The sequence below is a fragment of the Lonchura striata genome, chromosome 4 (assembly GCF_046129695.1).
Source record: "Lonchura striata isolate bLonStr1 chromosome 4, bLonStr1.mat, whole genome shotgun sequence".
Taxonomy (NCBI): Eukaryota; Metazoa; Chordata; class Aves; order Passeriformes; family Estrildidae; genus Lonchura; species Lonchura striata.
Window position 1 is genome coordinate 1,941,552 of NC_134606.1, and position 21,081 is coordinate 1,962,632.

The window sequence follows — 21,081 nt, forward strand, 5'->3', positions numbered from 1 at the left end:
AAATTTCGGGGATCCAGAATTTTTGGGGTCTCGGATTTTGGAGATCAAGGATTTTGGGGATCCCGGATTTTGGGGATCCCGATTTTGGGAACCCCAGATTTTTGGGACCTCGATTTTGGGGGTTCCGATTTTTGGGGATCCCGAATTTTGGGGATTCCGGATTTCGGGTATTCTGGATTTTGGGGGTCCCGATTTTTGGGGATCACGGATTTTGGGGATCCCCGAATTATTTGGACCTCGATTTTGGGGAACCCTGGATTTTGGGAACCCTGGGATTTGGGGAAGCCCGGATTTTTGGGATCCCGATTTTTAGGTTTAGGAACCGTGGATTTTGGGGATCCGGGATTTTGGGAACCCTGGATTTTGGGGAACCACGGGATTTGGGGAATTCCAAATTTTGGGGATCCCGAATTTTTGGGACCTCGATTTTGGGGATCCCGGATTTTGGAGATCAAGGATTTTGGGAACCCCGGGATTTTGGGAACCCCGAATTTTGGGGATCCGGGATTTTGGGAACCCTGGATTTTGGGGACCCCAAATTTTAGGACCTCGATGTTGGGGATCCCAGATTTTGGGAATCCCGGATTTTGGGGATACGCAGATTTTGGGGAACCCCAAATTTTGGGAATCCCGGATTTTGGGGATACGCAGATTTTGGGGAACCCCAAATTTTGGGGATCCCGGATTTTGGAGATCCCGAATTTTGGGGGTTTTGGGGTACCGGGATCAGTTTTTGGGGTGCGGGGATCCCCAATGGTGTCCCCAAGGCCAGCGGTGTCCCCAAGGCCACCAAGGCCAGCAGTGTCCCCAGGAATGTCCCCAGTGGTGTCCCCAAGGCCAGCGGTGTCCTCAATGGTGTCCCCAAGGCCACCAAGGCCAGCACTGTCCCCAGCAGTTTCCCCAAAGCCAGCAGTGTCCCCAGCGATGTCCCCAAGGCCACCAAAGCCAACACTGTCCCCAGCGATGTCCCCAAGGCCAGCACTGTCCCCAGCAGTGTCCCCAGCACTGTCCCCAGCGGTGTCCCCAAGGCCAGCACTGTCCCCGCGCCCTCGCGGGTGCCAATCCCCGACTCGGGGACAAACAGCACCGAGTGTCCCCGGGTGGTGGCAGGTGACAATCCCCGTGTCACCAGAAGGCGACACCGCGGGGACAAAGTGCCACCCCCCTCCCGAGGGCTCCTTGTACGGTTGGGGACAGCGGTGTCACCGCCGGGGACAGAAATAGCGCGGGGAGGGGACAGGAGGGGACAGGGAGGGACAGGAGGTGACAGGGAGGGGACAGGGAGGGGACAGGGAGGGACAGGAGGGGACAGGAGGGGACAGGAGGGGACAGGGAGGGACAGGAGGGACAGGAGGGGACAGGGAGGGACAGGGAGGGACAGGAGGGGACAGGAGGTGACAGGAGGGACAGGGAGGGACAGGAGGGGACAGGAGGGGACAGGGAGGGACAGGAGGGGACAGGGAGGGACAGGGAGGGGACAGGAGGGGACAGGAGGGGACAGGAGGGGACAGGGAGGGACAGGGAGGGACAGGGAGGGGACAGGAGGTGACACGGGGGGACACGGGGGGACAGGAGGGGACAGGGGGGGACAGGGAGGGGACAGGAGGGGACAGGGAGGGACAGGAGGGACAGGGAGGGGACAGGAGGGACAGGGAGGGGACAGGGAGGGGACAGGAGGGACAGGGAGGGGACAGGGAGGGGACAGGGAGGGACAAGGGGGGACAGGGGGCTGGGGACACTCCGGGGGGGGCTGTGGTGGCACCCCAAAACCCCCCGAGTGCACCCCAAAATCCCGGGTTTTTTTTGTGGCTGCACCCCAAAATTTTATCCTCACCCTCCCAAATTTCCTCATTCTGTGGGAATTTCAAGGGAATTTTAAGGGAATTTCGAGGGAATTTTGAGGAGAATTTCAGGGTAATTTCAAGGGAATTTTAAGGGAATTTCAAGGGAATTTGGAGGGAATTTTAGGGGAATTTTAAGGGAATTTCAATTTCAAGGGAATTTGAAGGAATTTCAATTCCACCCCATCCCAGCTCAGGGACAATTCCCACTATTCCCAGGTCCGATTCCTTTCCTTGGTCGTTCCAAGGATGGAAAATTCATCCCAAGAATCCTCATGGGTGTCAGGGCCTCAGATACTTCCTGGCTTTTTTGGGTCTGTTTTTTTGGAAATACTGGGGAAATTGTCTCTCCATAGAAGACAAATTTGGAATATTTGTTAATTTGGGATAAATCCGCGCGGCTGCAGGAGCGCTGCTGCTGAGGGAGGCAAGCCCAACCTCAGGCTGGCTTTGCTCCATTTCAACCCGATTTTAACCCAAACCAACAATTCCCAACAGCCAGATCCCATTTTGTCCCCACGTAAAAAAACGCCGAATTTACGGATTGAATGCCCGAATGAGGATGAAATGAAGGTTTTCAGCGTTAATTACTTAATCAGCTGCCGGGCCCTCACGGCGGCAGGGCGGGAAGCGCTGCGCTACACACAGCAACGCAATAAAGGGGCACGGAACGGAGCAGGCTGATAATTGAGGGCAGAACACGCTGCCCTCAAATCGTATTGTGATTATTTACAAAAAAAAACAACGGCAGAAGGGCCAAAATCCGCAATAAAACACCCAAGGTAAAGAAGCGAACCCGACGGCCGCCAGCGCCGCTCTGAGGCGGCACGCGCTGCCGCCGCCCTTTTATAGCGGGGGGCGCGGAGTGGGCGGGGCTTCCCCGGGGTGGGCGGGGCTTCCCTTCGCACGCGGCAGCGCGCGCCGAACCCGCGCCGCCGCTGCCCCTCCCGCGCATGCGCAGAGCGCCCAGCGTCCTTCCGCGCCCGCCGCTCCCGGCGCTTCCCCCCCCCCCCCCCGCCTTGCTGCTTTTGGGGCGCTTTCTCCGCTTTTAGGGTTTTCTCCTCGTTTTTAGGGGCTTCATCCCGCTTTTAGGGCTCCATCCCGGCCGTCCCGGCGGCGGGGGACGCGGGGAAAGCGGCGGTGCCGAGGTAGGAGCGAGCGGCGGCCGCCCCCCCCCGCCTTGAGGGGGACGCGCGTAATGGCGGCGGTGGGGGGGGGGGGTGAGGGGCCCTCATGAGGGGCTTGGGGCTGTGGGGGTTTATTGTCTTCTTATTATTATTTTTTAATCCTTTCTCCTTTATTCCTTTCTTTTGTTGTCCCTTTTGTCGTTAATCTGTGATTGTTTTTTTTTTTTTTTCGGCACGCGGATAAAGTAAGCAGCGAGCTGCAGCCCCGCAAGGGATTGACCGCATTTTATACACCTTTTATACACCTTTTATACACCTTTTACACACCTTTTACACACCTTTTACACACATTTTACATACATTTTATACTCGGATTTAAATCTGGTTTTTAGATATTTTTAGATCTTTAAATCCCGGGTTTACGCTGTTTCAACCCTGGTCCTCCCTCCATTTCCCAAGTACGTCAGACAACACTCAAAAGCCTTCATTTAATCCTCGCTCAAGCCTTTAAATCCATAAATTCAATATTTTTACCTTAAAACGGTTGGGATATGCATGCTGAGAGTTGTGGGTTTGGGTTAAATTCAAATTTGAGTCGAAATAGAGCAATACCAGATTGGGTTTGCAGCTCAGCGCCTGGACGTGACCTCAGGCAGCTCCTCGTGGTTGGGGGTTAAAAAAGTGGATTTTCCCTTTTTTTCCGTGTTTTAAAAGGGGAATAATTGAGCAGAATTGGGTAAAATACCCGAAGAAAAATGATTTTTGGGGAAGGCCGAGTGTTGTAGCTCTGTAGCATCACGTGGCTTGCAGGAACTTCCTCTTTTGGGGGATTTAAGCTTTTTTAAAATGCAATTTAAGCATGGGCTCCTTGGATATTTTTAGTGTTGTTTTAAACCAGAATTGCAATACGGGTTGTTACTTTAATTTTTTTTAAAAAATCTGAATTTATCGAGTAAGTTCTAAGAGTTTTTACATAAAACTTAATAGGTTTTTTTGACTCAGAATCCAAACCAACCCCCCAAAAATCTCCTTCCAGCCCAGAATTGATGTTTAAATGTTGTTGGTTTGGGTTTTTTTGGCTCTTTTCTCTGCTTTCCTGAACATCTAAAACCTTAAATCAGCTGCTGGGAAGATCGGAGAGGGTGGATCTGACATGAGCTCGTGATTTTCTTTGGGATAAGACACTCTCCAAGGAAAAGGAGTATCCTGAATTTCATTCTCAATTTCTTTTTCCTTGTTTAAATCTGCCCCTGGGGTGTGGGGATGGAAGGGACCAGCCCAACCTCTTCTTCCCCAAATTCTGCTGAAATTGAGAATATTTATCCAAAGGTGGGGTTTTCCAAAGGCTTCTAAAACCTGGATTCCTTCCTTCTTTTTCCTTCCCCAATTTTTGGGGTTGTTTTGGTTGCCAGACAAGGATTTATCCGGGTGTTTCCCTTTTATCTTTCACTCTTGGAGGTGAATAAAACCTATTTTCCTACTTCCTTGCCATCAGTTAAATATTCTGCGTGGAATTTGGGCTTTTTTTTGCGGGGGGGAATTTTAGGCAGGAATGTCGGTGATGGTGTCAGGGACTTGTTGCCTGTGTTTAAATTGATTTATTGAGCTTCGTGCTGCTCTGAAAATGGAATTTGAGGAAGATTCCTGGTGTTCAAATGCCTGATTTTGGTCCTGTTTCAAGAATTCCTGGCTGAGAGGCTTGTCCTGGTTTTGGCTTTTTTTAGTTTTTTTTTAGTTCTGGATAGAAATCTCCTGCCCCAAAGGCAGAAATTTGGGAATATTCCAGGAGATTCCATGCTGGTGTTGATGTTCTGCTCGGGTAGGGATGGAATTCACTTTTGCTGGAAGCTTTGTTTGGGATTTGGGAGCTGAGTTTGGCTTTCCCTGGCCTGGGAATGGGCCTGGAGTGGCTGAAGGGATATTCCAAAGTGTCCTTTTCCATAGGAAATCTGGGATGGAGGAGTGGGAAAATGGGAGTTGGGCTTCCAGCATTGCACAGGGTGGGAGGAATGACTTTGTTTGGGTTTTGGGTCCCTTTTTCCCCCCCCCCGTGGTTTTATCTCATCCCAGGAATTTTCTTATTCAAGTGTTTCCTTTTTCCTATCCTGGTCCTTTTTTTTAGGATCTGCTTCCTTCAGGCTTTACAATTCCAGCTCAGCCTTTTGCTGTTCTCTTTTTCTTGGGAAATCCAAATTTCCAGGCTGGGATTTGCCCTCTTCCCATTATCCAGGTGCTCCAAGGTCCATTCCCATTCTGCCTTCCTCTTCCTCCTCATCCTCCAGGCCACATCCTGATCCCTGGTGTGTCCTGGTGTGGCTGGAACGTTCCCAGTGATCCTGGCTCTTGGAATTCCAAATCCACTGATCCCAGTCGAGATCCTGCTGGATCTGGAGCTGGCAGCAGGAACGTGCTCGGGTCGGGGGGAGGATTTTGCTTGGAGCTGCTTTCACCTCTAAAATCTTGGGAATTTTTGCCTGAGTGGGCAGGTGATCCTGCTGGAATTGCAGAACTTGGAATGCCAGACCTCCTGGAATGCCAGACCACCCGGATCCGTCGTGCTCTTCTGGATTTGGGCCGTGCCGGAGGAGCCGGAAGATCCCGGGATGGAGGGATAATAACACCACGGATAACCCGGAAAATCCAGGAGCTCCTGCTGGAACCGGGATGTCCCCTCCAGGTGGGGTTGTGCTGGCAAGGGGAAGTCTGGAGGTGACAAAAATCCCGGAGATCCAGAGGGTGGTGAAGTGCCCAGAACCATCCGGAATCACGGGAAGGAATTCCCAAATGCAGGAAAAGGGCTGGGAATGCCTTGTCCTCTGGGCTGCTGTGGGTGAGGAATTCTCCAGAGGGAAGGACCGTGGCACCCTCTGGATGCCATGGTGGTGTTGGGCAGGAAGGAGGAGGAAAATTCAGGACTTCCCAGAACATTCCAAGATTTTGCCATCAAACAAAGGAAGAGCGGGGAATCTCCAAAGGAGATCCAGGTCTTGGGACTGGACGCGGTCAGATCCGTGGGGATGTGGTCAGTTCTGGAAAAGCTCTTGGATAGGCACAGCAGTTTTCCAGGCATGGCTTTGCTTCCAGCTTTGTTTATCTGCTCTGGGCTCAGCACAGAGCCAGAAAATTCCATGCTATTTATAGGGACAAATCAGGAAATTCTCCTTTTGGAATTTCCTTTTGGATGAACCTTCTCTGCAACGGGAGAAATTCGCTTCCGCCTTCTCCTGAGGTTCCTGGAGAAAAAGAGGCTCCAGAGGAACCTTGTGGTTCTCCACAACTCCCTGACAGGGAGGAGGATTTGGGATCTGATCCCAGGGAATAACGGGAAAAGAGGGAACAGCCAAAAGAGGTTGGACACCAGCAGGAATTTCCTCATGGAAAGGGTGGTCAAGCCTTGGAAGCACCCAGGGGGATTGGAATCCCCATCCCTGGAGGTGTCCAAGGAATTCCTGGATGTGGCACTGAGTGCCAGGGTGGGCATCGGACACAGCTTGGAGAGGATGATTCCAAAGGTGTTTTCCAGCTGGAATAATCCCAGGATTCCGTGCTGCTGCAGTTTCCTTGCCCTTTTCCTCCGTGCAGGAATTCTTGCTCTGGATCCGTCTCTTTCTGCACTGCAAACACCAGGGAGGGCTTAAAATCCAGAACTTTCCATTTCTCCACCTGGATTGGGAAGCCTGGAAAAATGGGAGGGAGGAGGTTGAAGGAAGGCGTCGTTCGGCTTTTGTGTTGTGCTCTGAAATTCTGGGATTGCCGTTCCCAGGGAATGTTCTCCTGGAGAAGGGGAAGCTCCAGGGAGAGCTCAGAGCCCCTTCCAGGGCCTAAAGTGGCTCCAGGAGAGCTGGAGAGGGACTTGGGACATGAAGGATGGAGGGACAGGACACAGGGAACGGCTTCAAATTGGGAAAATGGAGATTTGGGTGGGATCTTGGGAAGGAATTCCTGGCTGGGAGGGTGGGGAGGGGCTGGGCTGCAATTCCCAGATTTGCTGGGGCTGCCTTTGGATCCCTGGCAGTGCCCGAGGCCAGGTTGGGTGATGGGGCTTGGAGCAGCGTGGGATGGTGGGATTATCCCTGATCTGGGGCTGGGATTGGAGCTCTTTTCCCACCCAAACCATTCCGTGATTCCGCCCGCTTTCCGTTGGGCGTCGCCGCGGCCCCAGCTCGGAGCCTGGTCCCTGCTGTGGCCTCCCTGTCCCGGCAGCGGCGCTTCCCAGGCTCCAGCACTTCCCAAACAAAGCTGCCTGCAAGAGGAACGTGAGGCTCTCCCTGATATCTCCAGAACATCGTCTCCTCCATCTTTAGAAGCATTTCCAGCATTTCCTTCGGAAAGGTCACTCGGCAGCTCCGTGTCCGCAGCCCTTCCTGGAATCCTGGACTGGTTTGGGTGGGAAGGGATCTCCAATCCCCATGCAATGCCACCCCCAGCCACGGATGGGGACATTTTCCATAAACCAGGTTGCTCCAAGTCTTTCCCAGCCTGGATCCCATCCCTGGCCAGGCTGGCGAGCTGGGGTTTGCAGAGGTGAGGTGTTATTCCCGATCCCGCTGCGGGAGCTTCCCCGCTCCCAGGTGTCCACGGGAGATGCAGCACCTGGAAATACCTGGAGAGGTAAAAACTCATCCTGCGGGAATTCCGTTTCTGTGTCTCCTTTGGGAGATTCCTGATCCGTGGAATTAAGGTTGGTGGTGTTTCAGATTTCCTCTGCTGATCCATTCGTGGTTGTCCTGGTGATGGGTGGCTTTGACAGCGTTCCTTCTCCAAGTGCTTCCCACAGGGATGGGCTCAGAGGGAATTTTTGTCCTCCAGCGCTGGGAATTCTGGAGAAAACCCAAATGGAAAGGCAGGAGGTGGCTTGGGGAATGTTGGTTCACATTTGTGTGGAAACCCTCTGGAACAAACTTGGCTTCACACTCCTGTTGAAATCCGATTTAATTTATGGAGGGAGGAGGAATATTGGGTGAGAGGCTGGAATTTTGGGAATGCTGACTGGTGGGAATCCGGTTATTGTTTGCTTGGAGAGGATTAATAGGATTTGTGTTTCTCTTGGGCCCGAGGAGTTTGTAAATGATTCCTCAAAAGAACTCACAACCAGATGGGAACAAACTCCGGGAATTGTGCTGGAAAATCCTCCTCTCCTGCACCTGTGTTTGGTCATTCCCTGTAAGGTTTATTCCTCGAGCCGTGATCTCAGCGTGAACCTCTGCTCGTGGAAAAACTTCCGCTGGAGTCAGCTTGGAAAACAAAACCCCGTGACGGCGACGGCGAGACGAGAACCTCGGCGCCGCAGGAATTCGGCCCAGAGCTTTGGGAACGGCCGGGAAAACTCCTGGAAAACCTCGCGTGTGGCTGCAAGAAGAATCCAGGAGCCAACAGATGGACAAGGGGGGAAAATGAGGAATTCCCGGGTTTGGAGTTTTCCTGGTTTGGGCTGGGAGTTTTTCCAGCTGCTGTTTTTCCAGTGCCGCGTTCGGGGTTGGGAACGGGGACGGAGCTGGGGACGCACGGATGTTGTGGCTGCTGCTTTGTCCTCGCTCTAAATCCAGAATTCCCGGTGTCCTCGCTCGGTCCCCGAGGAGCTGCACAAGGACTTGGCTGCTCTTTGATGTTTTACTGATCTCGGTCTCCATCCCTGACCTGCTGGGACGGGGCTTGGAGCACCCTGGGATAACGGGAGGTGTGGAATGGCAGGAGGTGGAACGGGATGGGCTTTAAGCCCTGTGTGATTCTTTCTCCAGAGCTCTGCGGTGTTTCATTTTCCTCTCCCTGTATTTGTGCCTTCTTTTCCCACCTCCCAGCACAGAATTCTCAGCGATTTCACCCCAAACCTTGACCACGGTGCTTTTTGTGCGGAGATTTGTTTTTCTGTTGTTGTTCCTGTACGATTTTACTCCTGTCTCAAACCCTTTCCATTTAAGCTCTTGGAGAGATGGGATATTTTTTGCCCACAGAATTCCAGCCTCGTCCCACCCTGTGAATTCTTGCAGGGTTTGCTCTTCACCCATGAGAGCGCTCACGGGAGTGTCCTCCTGGAAACTGCTCCAGCCTCGGCTCGGCTCCACCCAGTTGGAACTGGTTGGAGTTCTCCACCTAAATGGTTCCACTTCCAACTCATCCCTCGTCACCCTTCCGACAGAGGGGTTTCATTATTTGCCTCACTGCTCCTGAAATTATTAATTGAGTTATTAATTGTAATTAAACCCGAACTGCTGTCACCAAGAAGTGAAATGCCAGGTTTTAAGCGATGCTGTTGCGAGTGTCACCACTGGCTGTGTTCCCTGTGACATCCAACTCGTTGGGTTAAGCTTGTTAATTACCTGTTTAATTGATTAATCACCTGTTCTCTATATTTAAGCTTTTCACAGCGAAAGAAAACGTACTTTTGTGAATTCCGAGTGCTCGAAACTGTGGCGCAAATCCCGCTTCCGTGCCTCGGGTTGCTTTTCTCCCCGTCCTAGAAGCCGCTGTGAGCAGATGCCAAAGATGACCCATCTAATCCTTGTCTTTTAACTTGCAGCTTTGTGTTGTTCTTGGAAAGTTGCGCACCACTTGTGAATTCCCTGAACCTTGGCCTTGCCAGCCCCCTTGTGTTGGGCCCTCCTCCTTTTCAGCTTGCCCAAATTCAGACCCACTTGGCTCTCCAGCGCCTTGGCTGCCAGCGGCGGGCGGGCACCTCCCCACGCTGGCGCCCGCCAGGCATTGCTGAAAGACGCAATGTTTAGCCCCAGAGGAACCTTGCCCCCGAGGCCCAGAGGACCCAACCCGTCGGGCACCAAAGCCCCGGCAGCTTTCAGGGCCGGCGGCGCGGCGGGGCCGCCCGGGAAAGCCGCGCCCGCGACGCCCCAAGGAGCGCCCCAGAGATTCTCGGGGCAGGACGCGCTGCAGTGGACGGGTTCGCAGAGGATCAACGTCCGCGTCACGCTGCACAGGGCCGATCCCAGGAAAGTCAAGGAGAAGAGCGGCCTGCACCAGGAGCAGAAGGGAGACCTCCGTGCCACTCGCTGGGATGGCGGCCCCGCCGGCACCGCCGGGCCGAAGCCGCCCGGCCCGCCGCCGCTTTTGGAGCAGAGTTCCAACCCGCAGAACCGCTACACGCCCGAAAGCGCCTCCAGCATTTTAGCGAGCTTCGGGCTGTCCAACGAAGACCTGGAGGAGCTGAGCCGCTACCCCGACGACCAGCTGACGCCCGAGAACATGCCGCGGATCCTGCGGGAGATCCGCATCCGGAAGATGGGCCACGCCGTGCCCGGCCTGCACGCTGCCGGCCGGGCGGAGGAGCCGGCGGGCGAGAGCGGCGGCGCCGCCGTCAAGGGCAAAGTGATCGACTACGGCCACGCCAGCAAGTACGGCTACACCGAGGACCCGCTGGAGATCCGCACCTTCGCCCCCGAGGCGCTGCCCGAGGAGCCGCTGGAAGCGCGCGTCTACACCCCCGAAAGCTTGAGCGCGGAGAACCGGGAAGAATTCCAGCGGGAGCAGAGCGTGCCGGTGGCCGTCCCGCCGCCCAACGTGCCGTGCAACCCCGTGTTCCCGGCCGAAGACCTCGTCAAGCTGCCGGCCTTCCCCGCCGACTCGTCGCCCGCTCCGACGTTTTTCCCCGCCGAGCCGCCGGCCAAGGTGCAGGTGCTGTGCAGCGCCGTGCCCGCCGCGCTGCCGGCGGCGAAGCCGGCGTCCCAGCCGCCCGTGCCGCCGGTGCTGCCGCCCATCCTGCCGGCGCTGCTGCCCGCGCCGCTGCCGCAGCCCTTGCTGCCCCCGGTGATGCCGCCGCTGGTCCAGCCGCCCGTGTCCCAGCACGTGTTGCCCGCCTTGACGCCGCCGCCCTTCTCGGCCGGGCTCCTGGCCGCCATCAGCCAGCACGAGCAGAAGCAGCGCGACGCCGGCGGCGCCCATCCCGCGCCCGGCACCTCCGGCGGGGCGTCGGCGGGACACAAACCCTTCCACAAACCCTTCCACCCGCCGGCACAGGAGCCCATCAAATCCCCGTTCGGGGTGGTGAAGGCGTCCTGGCTGCCCGTGTTCCCGGACCAGAAGAGCAAACGCCTGCCCACCCCGTCCATGATGAACGACTACTATGCCACGTCGCCGCGAATATTCCCACATTTGTGTTCTCTGTGTAACCTTGAATGCACTCATATGAAGGTGAGTGGCTTTCCCAGATTATTCCCTAAACGTGCGTACTCGGCACCTTTTCCTGCCGCTGGTTGTTTTCCCTGGGAATGCCGTGGATTGGGATGCTGGTCGCCAAGTTTGAGTGTTGGGAATGGTGCTAGAAATGATTGTAACGGCGTGTTCAGAGTTGCTTTACGTGTTGGTTTTTATTTATTTTTTTTTAGTGTTTAAAGTGATTTCTGTCTTTGCAGCGGGTTTCAAACAACAAAACAAAACCTCGAGCAGCGGAGCGAAATATTCCTGTCGTGTGTGGGGGATTCAAATCATGTCCGGGGGTGGCTGAGATGTCTGTGTGTTCATTCCCTCCCCTCCTCCTCCTCCAAAACTCTGCCTGAAAACAAAAGAGCCCATTTAGAACCTGAAATTTCATCTTCCAAATCTGCTCTGCGTGTGACAACGCTGAATATTCCAGAGGCTGGCGCGGGGCGACGCGGAATATGCGTCCATTCATCCTGCCGGGCTTTCGGCCTTGGAGGAAATCACAGTTCCAGCTCTGAAGGAAAAAATAAAGGGAGAAAATGGTGGATATTGGGAGATAAAAAATGTTTTGGAAGTTGTGGGTTTTCTTGGGAAAGCCCAAGGTTTGAGGTGTCAGAAATGTGGGAGAACGTGATATGAAAAAAAAACAGAGTAATTAATTAATAATTATTGAATGTGTTTGAATTGCAAAGTGTGGAGAGGATGTGGGGGAGGGATTTTTGTAATTTGGCAAAATCCTGGAGATTTTAGGCTCTGTTTGCTGTGAATTCAAAATCTGGCTGAAAATGGGGATGGCCTTGTTAGGGAAAACCGAATGGAAATTCCCAAACCCTTTCCCCCAGGAAGCGCTGAGGGTCGTGGAGATGGGCAGCTGGAAGTGGGAAGGATGATTTAAAATAAAAATGGGTAAAATTGAACAGGAAAACAAAAGTTGGGAGGTGTTAACAAAGGAAAAAAAAACTATTTTGGAAAAAGGAATTAATTTAGATGGGAATTCTCTTGTTTAAGGAGGGAAATATCATTAAAAATCTGTTGACAAATCAGCTCTGGCTGAGGGGTTTGGGGTGCATTGAAGGTGGTGAGATCTTGTCCTGGTGGCACTGCGGTGGGATGTGTTCCCAGGAATCCTGATCCTTCTGCAGCCTCCCAAATCTGCTCCCTGTCCTTCAGCTCCGGCCCGGATTCGCTTCCTTTGGGAAGCGTTGGGTGTTTGTCTCCCAGGGACACAGGAGACCTCCCACGTGCAGAAGAACCCACGAGAATTTGGGAGTTTTTATCCCAGAAATAAAACTTTGACGGAGAAACGTCCAGCTGGTGCGTCCATGAATTGCAGAGATGGAAATCTCGATTCCAGCTCTGCAGTTCGGCAAATCCGGTCGGTTTTGGGAGGTTGGAGATGACTTGGACATTCAAGGTTTGTCTTCCCAACCATTCCCTGTCCCGTTCTGGGAGAGCTGGATGGGACCTCAGGTTGGAAGAGCCACCAGATCTGGTGATTCCCAAGGACTCCAGACATTTGATGCTGTCCCCGGCCTGGAGAAATGGATTTCATGGATGGAGCACTGGACTGGATGGTGGCACCTAGAGTTGTCACCAGCTCCGTGCCCGGGTGGGACCAGCCAGCCCGGGATTGGGATCGGCGCCGTTCGACGTCTCCAGCGGTGACAAGGACACCGGGATCGGTCACCCTCGGCACCAGGAAGGTGACACCGAGCTCTGCATTGGGATCACGCCTGGAGAGATGGGACCATGCCAACCTCGTGAGGCTCAGCCATGGCAGGAGCTCCTGGGCAGGACGATCCCGGCGTAGATCCCAGATGGGAAGAGAACGATCGGAGCAGCCCTGGGAGGAGGACTTGGGGTGTCGTGGACGGGAAATTCCGAACGTCCCTGAAGGATCCCTGTGCCCTGGGCTGATCCCGCAGCGTGGGCAGCGGGAAAGGTGGGAATTCTGCCCAGGTGAGACCCCACCTGCGGAGCTCTGGGGCAACGTCAGGAGGACCTGGAGCTGCTGGAGCAAATCCAGAGGTGGCCATGGAGATGCTCTGGAGCCAGGCTGGGAATATTGGGAATGTTCCCCTGGAGAAGGGAAAAATCCAGGGAATGCTCAGAGCTCCTAAAGGAGCTCCAAGAGAGCTGGAGAGGGATTTGGAATAAGGGACAGAGGGACAGGAGCCAGGGAATGGCTCCCACTGGGAAAGGGGAGCTTGGGCTGGGATCTTGGCAAGGAATTCCTGGCTGGGATTCATCTGGAATTCCCAGATTTGCTGGGGCTGCCCCTGGATCCCTGGAGTGCCCAAGGCCAGGTTGGATGGATTTGGATCCACCTGGGATTAGGGAAGATGGTGGGAATGGGGTGGGATTTAAGGTCCCTTCCAACCCAAACCATTCCAAGATTCCGGGATAACAGGATCCGACTCAGATGAAGGTGCCCAACGAGGGAAACCTTTTCCATCCCACGTCTGAAGACCCTGAAAACAAAATTCCAGTGATGGATTCCGAGTTCAGGCTGTTGGTGCTGAGCACCTCTTTTCCATGGATTTTTCCATGGTTTTTCCATGGATTTTTTTTTAATCTCTTCTTGGATTGACTCGTTTTGGATCCGACCACACCGCATTGCCATGGGAAGAGAATTCCAGCCCTTGGAATATGAAACCCATAGATTCCCAGCTGGATGTGAGATACTCATCCAAACATCATTGGCCAAAACTCTGGAAGCTGAATTTTCCCTGGAAAAAATCCTCTTGGATGTTGTTTTTACATATTTCTAATATATTTTAAGTTGTTTTTTTTTTTTGGTTCAGAAGCTACAGTTTTGGTATTTCCCACCTGAATTGAGAATTTTTAATGGAAAATGGATCAGCTTCATGTTTCGAGCAGGCAGGTCCAAAATGTTGGGAATTTCTGGAAAAAATGGTGGAAATTTGTGGAGGTTTCCGTGGAAGGCGGGGTTGGGGCAGCAGCAGAATTTGACGGATTTGGCCTCGTTTTGATCCCGGGCAGGAAGGGACGTGGTGAGAGGTTGGATTCGGATCTTGAGGAATGTTCCTGTGGGATCCTCAGGGTTGGCTCTAAGGAGGTGCAACCACACCAGGGTGGATTTTTGAGCATTAAAATCAGAATTTGAGGCAAAAATCGATGTTTGGGCCAGGTATTCCCAAAAATATTTGTGTCCTGGATCTTTTTTTTAGGGCAAAATTCCCAGTTCCGCTCTGGGATAGGCGGAGTCTTGCCCCCTGCTGTTCCTTTTTAATTCCAACTTCCCAAATCCTCAAAATCTCAATTAATTTCATGGATATTTTATGGAGCAGTTTCCTTTTTCGCTCAGAAATCGCGTCCTGTTGGAATAACAAAGCGGAATTTGTGGGATTCCTCCTTCTCCAAACACTTCACCTCTTGGATGGAGCAGATTTCTTGGAATAACGACGATTCCTTCATCCTCATTCCCATCACATCTGGAATAAAGCGGATTTGAAGCATTCCCAGCACGAGGGATGGGATTTATCCTTTTTTTTTATCCATTTTTGTTCCCTAAATCCGTTCAAAGTTGGGGGCGACGCCTCCTTGGACCTCGAATCTGTGAAATCCTTGGAATTTTCAGTTTTCCGTGAAGATTTGCACTTGGAATTCCTTTATTGGACGCTTTGCTCCATCACCTTCTGCTCCCAGGATTTCTTGGTGGTGATCCATGGGTGAGAGGAGGTTGGGATGGAATTAGGGAAGGTGGGAATGGAGGAGTTCCGATGGAATTCTTCCTCTCGCCGAGATTTGATGGGAAGGGAATCCTCTACTTTTAGGGGAAGGATTTCTTTGGATTCCTGGAAAAATCGTGGCTGCTCCATCCCTGGAATGTCCAAATCCAGGTTGGATGGGGCTTGGAGCAACCTGGGATCATCTTTAGGTTCCCTTCCAACCCAACCATTCCATGATGATTCCATGGGCAGTGGAATATTCCCAAAGAGTGGGAGAATCCAGGAATGAGATAAAGAGGAGGAAAATCCATAAATCCAGAGGGGTTTGGATTCTGTGGCCAGTGGAATATTCCCAAAGAGTGGGAGAATCCAGGAATGAGACAAAGAGGAGGAAAATCCATAAATCCAGAGGATTTTGGCTGGTGAGGACCTGGCGAGGGGAAGGAGATGCCCAAAAATCTTGGATCAGCAGCTGGAAGGATTTGGGAGCCAAAACCCCTCCTTGGCACCATGGAATTGGAATTCTGGGAGTCAAATTCCCTCTGGCACCATGGAATTGGAATTCTGGGAGCCAAATTCCCTTTTTGTTCGCACCAGGTTTTCCTTGAGGAACAGCTTTGGTTTATCCTGGTTAAATTCAAGCCTGGAAAAATCGGGATCCTTGGGAATGGGATTGCTCAGGGATGGCCTGGAATTAGGGAAAAGCAGCTCGGGATGCTGAAATTGCTGCTTTGTCCTCATGGGAATGATTCCATCATCCTGCTTCTTCAGCTCCATTATTTTATTATAATTATTCCACAGTTGGTTGGATTTTGTGCTGTAAGAGCAGCCGGAAGTTGATTTTTTGGTTTTTCCCCAAGGATATTTAATAATTATCATTGGTGATGTTCCACCTTGAAGAATTCCAGAGTTCCCAAGAATTTCCAGAGTTTTCCTGCCTCCTTTTTTTTTCCCCCAGCTCCCTGTTAATATTCCCAGTTCAACCCGAATTTAGGGATTTTTCTGTGGAATTAAATCCTGTTTTTATGGGATTTTTTAAACGATAAACGAGTTTGAAAAACATCCCGAGGCTCCGGAGCGACCTTTGAGCTGTGACATGATGGGAACTGAACATTCCCAGAGCTCCAGGCACGGAAATTCCGGGCTGGGAATGAGATTGGATGTGAAGATGGCACATCCGGAGGCAGCTGGAATTGCTCACGGATGTGACAGCAAGTCGTGGATTTCTTCCCTTTCATTCCAAATTTTTTTTGGAGCAGCCTCTGGTGATCCACGTGCTGCTGCCATCCCCGGCGTGGGGGAGTGGGTTAATGGATGAATGAATTGATTTAATGAAGGGGTTGAATTAATTGATTGGATCGATTCGTTGAATTGATTGATTTAATTGAGGTTTTTGCTCTGGAGCGTTGATAATCAGCTTTTAACCTCCTGCCTGAATCCCCGTGGAAATTTTGGGTTTTCCCAGGTAAAGAAACGGGGCTGGGAGGTGGAAATGCGGCCCCGAGGGATGGGGAGGATCCCGGGCTTTTCCGCCTGATCCCGCTTTTCCCGATGTTCCTTCTTCCCCCAGGATTGGATCCTGCACCAGAACAACCCCGCCCACCTCGAGAGCTGCCGCAGGCTGCGCCAACAGTAAGGGATCCGCTGGGATCTCCTGGGGATCCGCTGGGATCTCCTGGGGATCCGCTGGAATCTCCTGGGGATCCGCTGGAATCTCCTGGGGATCCGCTGGCATCTCCTGGGGATCCGCTGGAATCTCCTGGGGATCCGCTGGAATCTCCTGGGGATCCGCTGGGAATCTCCTGGGGATCCGTTGGGAAATCACTGGGGATCCGTTGGGAATCTCCTGGGGATCTGTTGGGAATATTCTGGGGATCCGTTGGGAAGATCCTGGGGATCCATTGGGAATACCCTGGGGATCCATTGGGAATATCCTGGGGATCTGTTGGGAATATCCTGGGAATATCCTGGGGATCAATTGGGAATATCCTGGGGATCCGTTGGGAATATCCTGGGGATCCATTGGGAATATCCTGGGGATCTGTTGGGAAACCACTGGGGATCCATTGGGAATCTCCTGGGGATAAATTTGGAATATCCGGGGGATCCGTTGGGAATCTGCCGGGGATCCATTGGGAATCCAGTGGCGATCCATTGGGAAACAGCTGGAGATCCATTGGGAATCTGCTGGGAATCCATTTGGGATCAATTGGGGGTATGCTGGGAGTCCATTGGGAATCCGTTGGGAATCTGGGGATCCACTAGGAATGAACTGGGAGCCCATTGGGGAGCCACTGGGAAACTGGGAATCCACTGGGAATGCATTGGAAATCCACCAGGGATCCATTGGGAACCCATTTGGGATCAACCGGGAATCTCTTGGAAATCCACTGGGGATGCACTGGGAACCCATTGGGAAACCACTGGGAATGGATTGTCAATCCTCCAGGGATCCATTGGGAACCCACTGAGGATCCACTGGAAATCCATTCGGGATCTACTGGGGATCCATCGTGATCCAACTGGGAACCCACTGGGGATCCACTGGGAACCCATTGAGAATCTGCTGGGAATCCATTGGGAATCCACTGAGGATCCACTGGAAATCCATTTGGGATCTACTGGGGATCCATCGTGATCAAACTGGGGACCCACTGGGGATCCACTGGGAACCCATTGAGAATCTTCTGGGAATCCATGTGGAACCCACTGGGAATCCACTGGGAATCCATTGGGGATCATGGAATGCTGGGGAAGGACCTTAAATCCCAACAATTCCAACCCCATTCCATGGGCAGGGACACCTCCCACCATCCCAGGTGGATCCAGCCCCAATGTCCAACCTCACCTTGGACATTCCCAGGGATCCAGGGATTCTCTGGGAATTCCATTCCAGCCAGGAATTCCTTGCCAAGATCCCAGCCCAAGCTCCCCTTTCCCAGTGGGAGCCATTCCCTGGCTCCTGTCCCTCTGTCCCTTGTCCCCAGCCCCTCTCCAGCTCTCCTGGAGCCCCTCCAGGCACTCTGAGCATTCCCTGGATTTTTCCCTTCTCCAGGGGAACATTCCCAGTTTTCCCAGCCTGCCTCCAGAGCAGAATCCTGAGTTTTTCCCTAAATCCCATCCATTCCCACCTTCCCTTATCCCAGGTTGCTCCAAGCCCTGCCCAGTCCGGCCTTGGACATTCCAAGGATTTGGGGCAGCTCCAAATTTCCCTGGATTCTCTCCCCATCCCAACAAAAGCTTTGGGATTTCAAACCTGAATTATCTCAAGAGTTTTCTCTGGAATTTTCCATTCCCCACTTCCCAGAAGTGGGAATGTTCCAGTGAACATTCCCACTTCTCCCAGAGCCAAGGGATTTCAAAATCCTGGAATGAATTGGGATGGGAGGAACCCTAAATCCCAATTTTAGGGTTGGATGGGAATTGGGATAATTCCCATTATCCCAATTCCCATCCAACTCCACTTGCATGAACAAAAATCAACATTTGTCACTTTTGGGATCCCAAATGGGAATTTTTATCTGGAAAAATCCCTTTTTTTTTTTTTTGGGAATTTTGTCTTTTCCGCTGACATTTCTCCCTTTGCCATCGACAGATATCCCGAGTGGAATCCTGAGGCTCACTCCTCCAACAGGTACCTTGTGATTTTAATTCCTTTAATTACTAATTAATTAATTAATTATTTTTAACCGATTATTTTCCCTGATTTGCCTCCCCCAACCCCTCTCCACGAGGTCACGTTTTTGTTATAAAATTTTGGGGGATTTTGACCCAGTCCCCAATCCCAGTCCCATATACCCAATCCCAAATCCCATATTCCCTTTCCCTGACCCCATATCCCCAATCCCCACTCCCATATACCCAATCCCATATCCCAAATCCCGTATTCCCTGACCCCATATCCCCAATCCCCACTCCCCAATCCCATATCCCCAATCCCACATTCCATTTCCCCAACCCCATATCCCCATATCCCCACTCCCCAATCCCAGTCCCATATACCCAATCCCATATCCCAAATCCCGCATTACCTTTCCCCTCTCCCCAGTCCCACATTCCCTTTCCTCAATCCCATATCCCCAATCCCAGTCCCCTATCCCCAATCCCATATCCCAAATCCTGTATCCCCTTTCCCCGAACCCATATCCCCAATCCCAGTCTCATGTATCCAATCCCATATCCCAAATCCCGTATTCCCTTTCCCTGACCCCATATCCCCATATCCCCACTCCCCAATCCCAGTCCCATGTACCCAATCCCACATCCCAAATCCCGTATTCCCTGACCCCATATCCCCACTCCCCAATCCCACTCCCATGTACCCAATCCCACATCCCAAATCCTGTATTCCCTGACCCCATATCCCCACTCCCCAGTCCCAGTCCCATATACCCAGTCCCAAATCCCCACTCCCCAATCCCACTCCCATATACCGAATCCCACATCCCAACTCCCGTATTCCCTTTCCCCGAACCCATATCCCCAATCCCCAATCCCAGTCTCATGTATCCAATCCCATATCCCAAATCCCGTATTCCCTTTCCCCGACCCCATATCCCCATATCCCCACTCCCCAATCCCAGTCCCATGTACCCAATCCCACATCCCAAATCCCGTATTCCCTGACCCCATATCCCCATATCCGCACTCCCCAATCCCATTCCCATATGCCAGATCCCATATTCCGTTTCCCAAATCCCCATATCCCAATTCCCCATATCCCCACTCCCCAATCCCATTCCCATATCCCAGATCCCATATTCCGTTTCCCAGACCCCATATCCCAATTCCCCATATCCCCATATCCCCTCTCCCCGATCCCGTATCCCCGTTCCCGCTCTGACCGGTGTCCATCCCGCAGGCACGGCGCGGAGCGCAAGGAGAACCGCACGCCGCGCCGCCGCTCGGGCTCGTGCAGCCCGAGCCGCTGGTCGCCGTCCCGGCGCCGCCGCGGCCCCGCGGGCCCCGCGTGCCGGCGCCGCTCGCGCTCGCGCAGCCCCGGGCGGGCGCGGCGGGCGCGCTCCCGCAGCCCCGGGCGGGCCCCGCCGCGGCCGCGCTCCCGCTCCCGGCCCCGCTCCCCGCCCCGGGCCCGGCCCGGCCCCCGCGGCAGCCCCCGGCCCCGCAGATCGCCCAGCGCCGCCCGCCGGCCCGGCCGCACCGCGCAAGGTCACTGCCCGAGCGGGGAACGGGAACGGGAAATGGGGAATGGGGAATGGGGAATGGGGAACGGGAAATGGGAAATGGGAACGGGAAATGGGGAACGGGAAATGGGGAATGGGGAATGGGAAATGGGAACGGGAAATGGGGAATGGGGAATGGGGAATGGGAACGGCAGGGAACGGGAAATGGGGAACGGGAACGGGAACGAGAAATGGGAACGGGAAATGGGAACGGGAACGGGAAATGGGGAATGGGAACGGCGGGGACCGGGAAATGGGGAACGGGAAATGGGAACGGCGGGGAACGGGAAATGGGGAACAGGAAATGGGGAACGGGAAATGGGAACGGGAAACGGGAAATGGGAACGGGAAACGGGGACGGGAAATGGGAACGGGAAATGGGGAATGGGGAACGGGAACGGGAAATGGGAAATGGGGAACGGGAAATGGGGACGGCGGGGACCAGGAAATGGGAACGGGAAATGGGAACTGCGGGGACCAGGAAATGGGGAACGGGAAATGGGGACCAGGAACGGCGGGGACTGGGAAATGGGGAACGGGAATGGCGGGGACCAGGAAATGGGGAAAGGGAAATGGGAACTGCGGGGACTGGGAAATGGGGAACGGGAACGGCAGGGACCGGGAAATGGGAACTGCAAACTGTGGGGACCGGGAAATGGGAACCGGGAACCACAGGAACCGGGAACAGCGGGGACTGGGAAATGGGAACAGCAGGGACCGGGAACGGCAGGGACCGGGAACGGCAGGGACAGGGAAATGGGAAAAGGGAAATGGGAACTGGGAACTGTGGGGACCGGGAAATGGGAACCGGGAACAGCGAGAACCAAGAAATGGGAACCGGGAAATGGGGACCAGGAACTGCGGGGACCGGGAACCAGGAAATGGGAAATGGGGACCAGGAAATGGGAACTGGGAACTGTGGGGACCGGGAAATGAGAACCAGGAACGGTGGGGATCAGGAACCGGGAAATGGGAACCAGGAAGTGGGAAATGGGAACCAGGAACAGCGGGGACCGGGAACCAGGAAATGGGAAATGGGGACCGGGAACTGTGGGGGGCGGGAAATGGGAACCGGGAAATGCAGGAACTGCGG

At 53.5% G+C, this 21,081-nt stretch overlaps 1 protein-coding gene across 1 annotated transcript in view; it reads left to right on the forward strand.

The window, feature by feature from the left end:
* The first annotated feature begins 2,840 nt into the window (after positions 1–2,840).
* Positions 2,841–21,081, forward strand: part of ZNF638 (zinc finger protein 638) — a 52,409-nt gene continuing 34,168 nt past the window's right edge. The window contains exons 1-5 of the mRNA XM_077782547.1: positions 2,841–2,989; positions 9,486–11,107; positions 16,379–16,440; positions 18,404–18,442; positions 19,670–19,777. Coding sequence (XP_077638673.1) covers positions 9,683–11,107; positions 16,379–16,440; positions 18,404–18,442; positions 19,670–19,777 — 1,634 coding nt within the window. The 5' untranslated portion in view covers positions 2,841–2,989; positions 9,486–9,682. The remainder of the gene's footprint in view (positions 2,990–9,485; positions 11,108–16,378; positions 16,441–18,403; positions 18,443–19,669; positions 19,778–21,081) is intronic.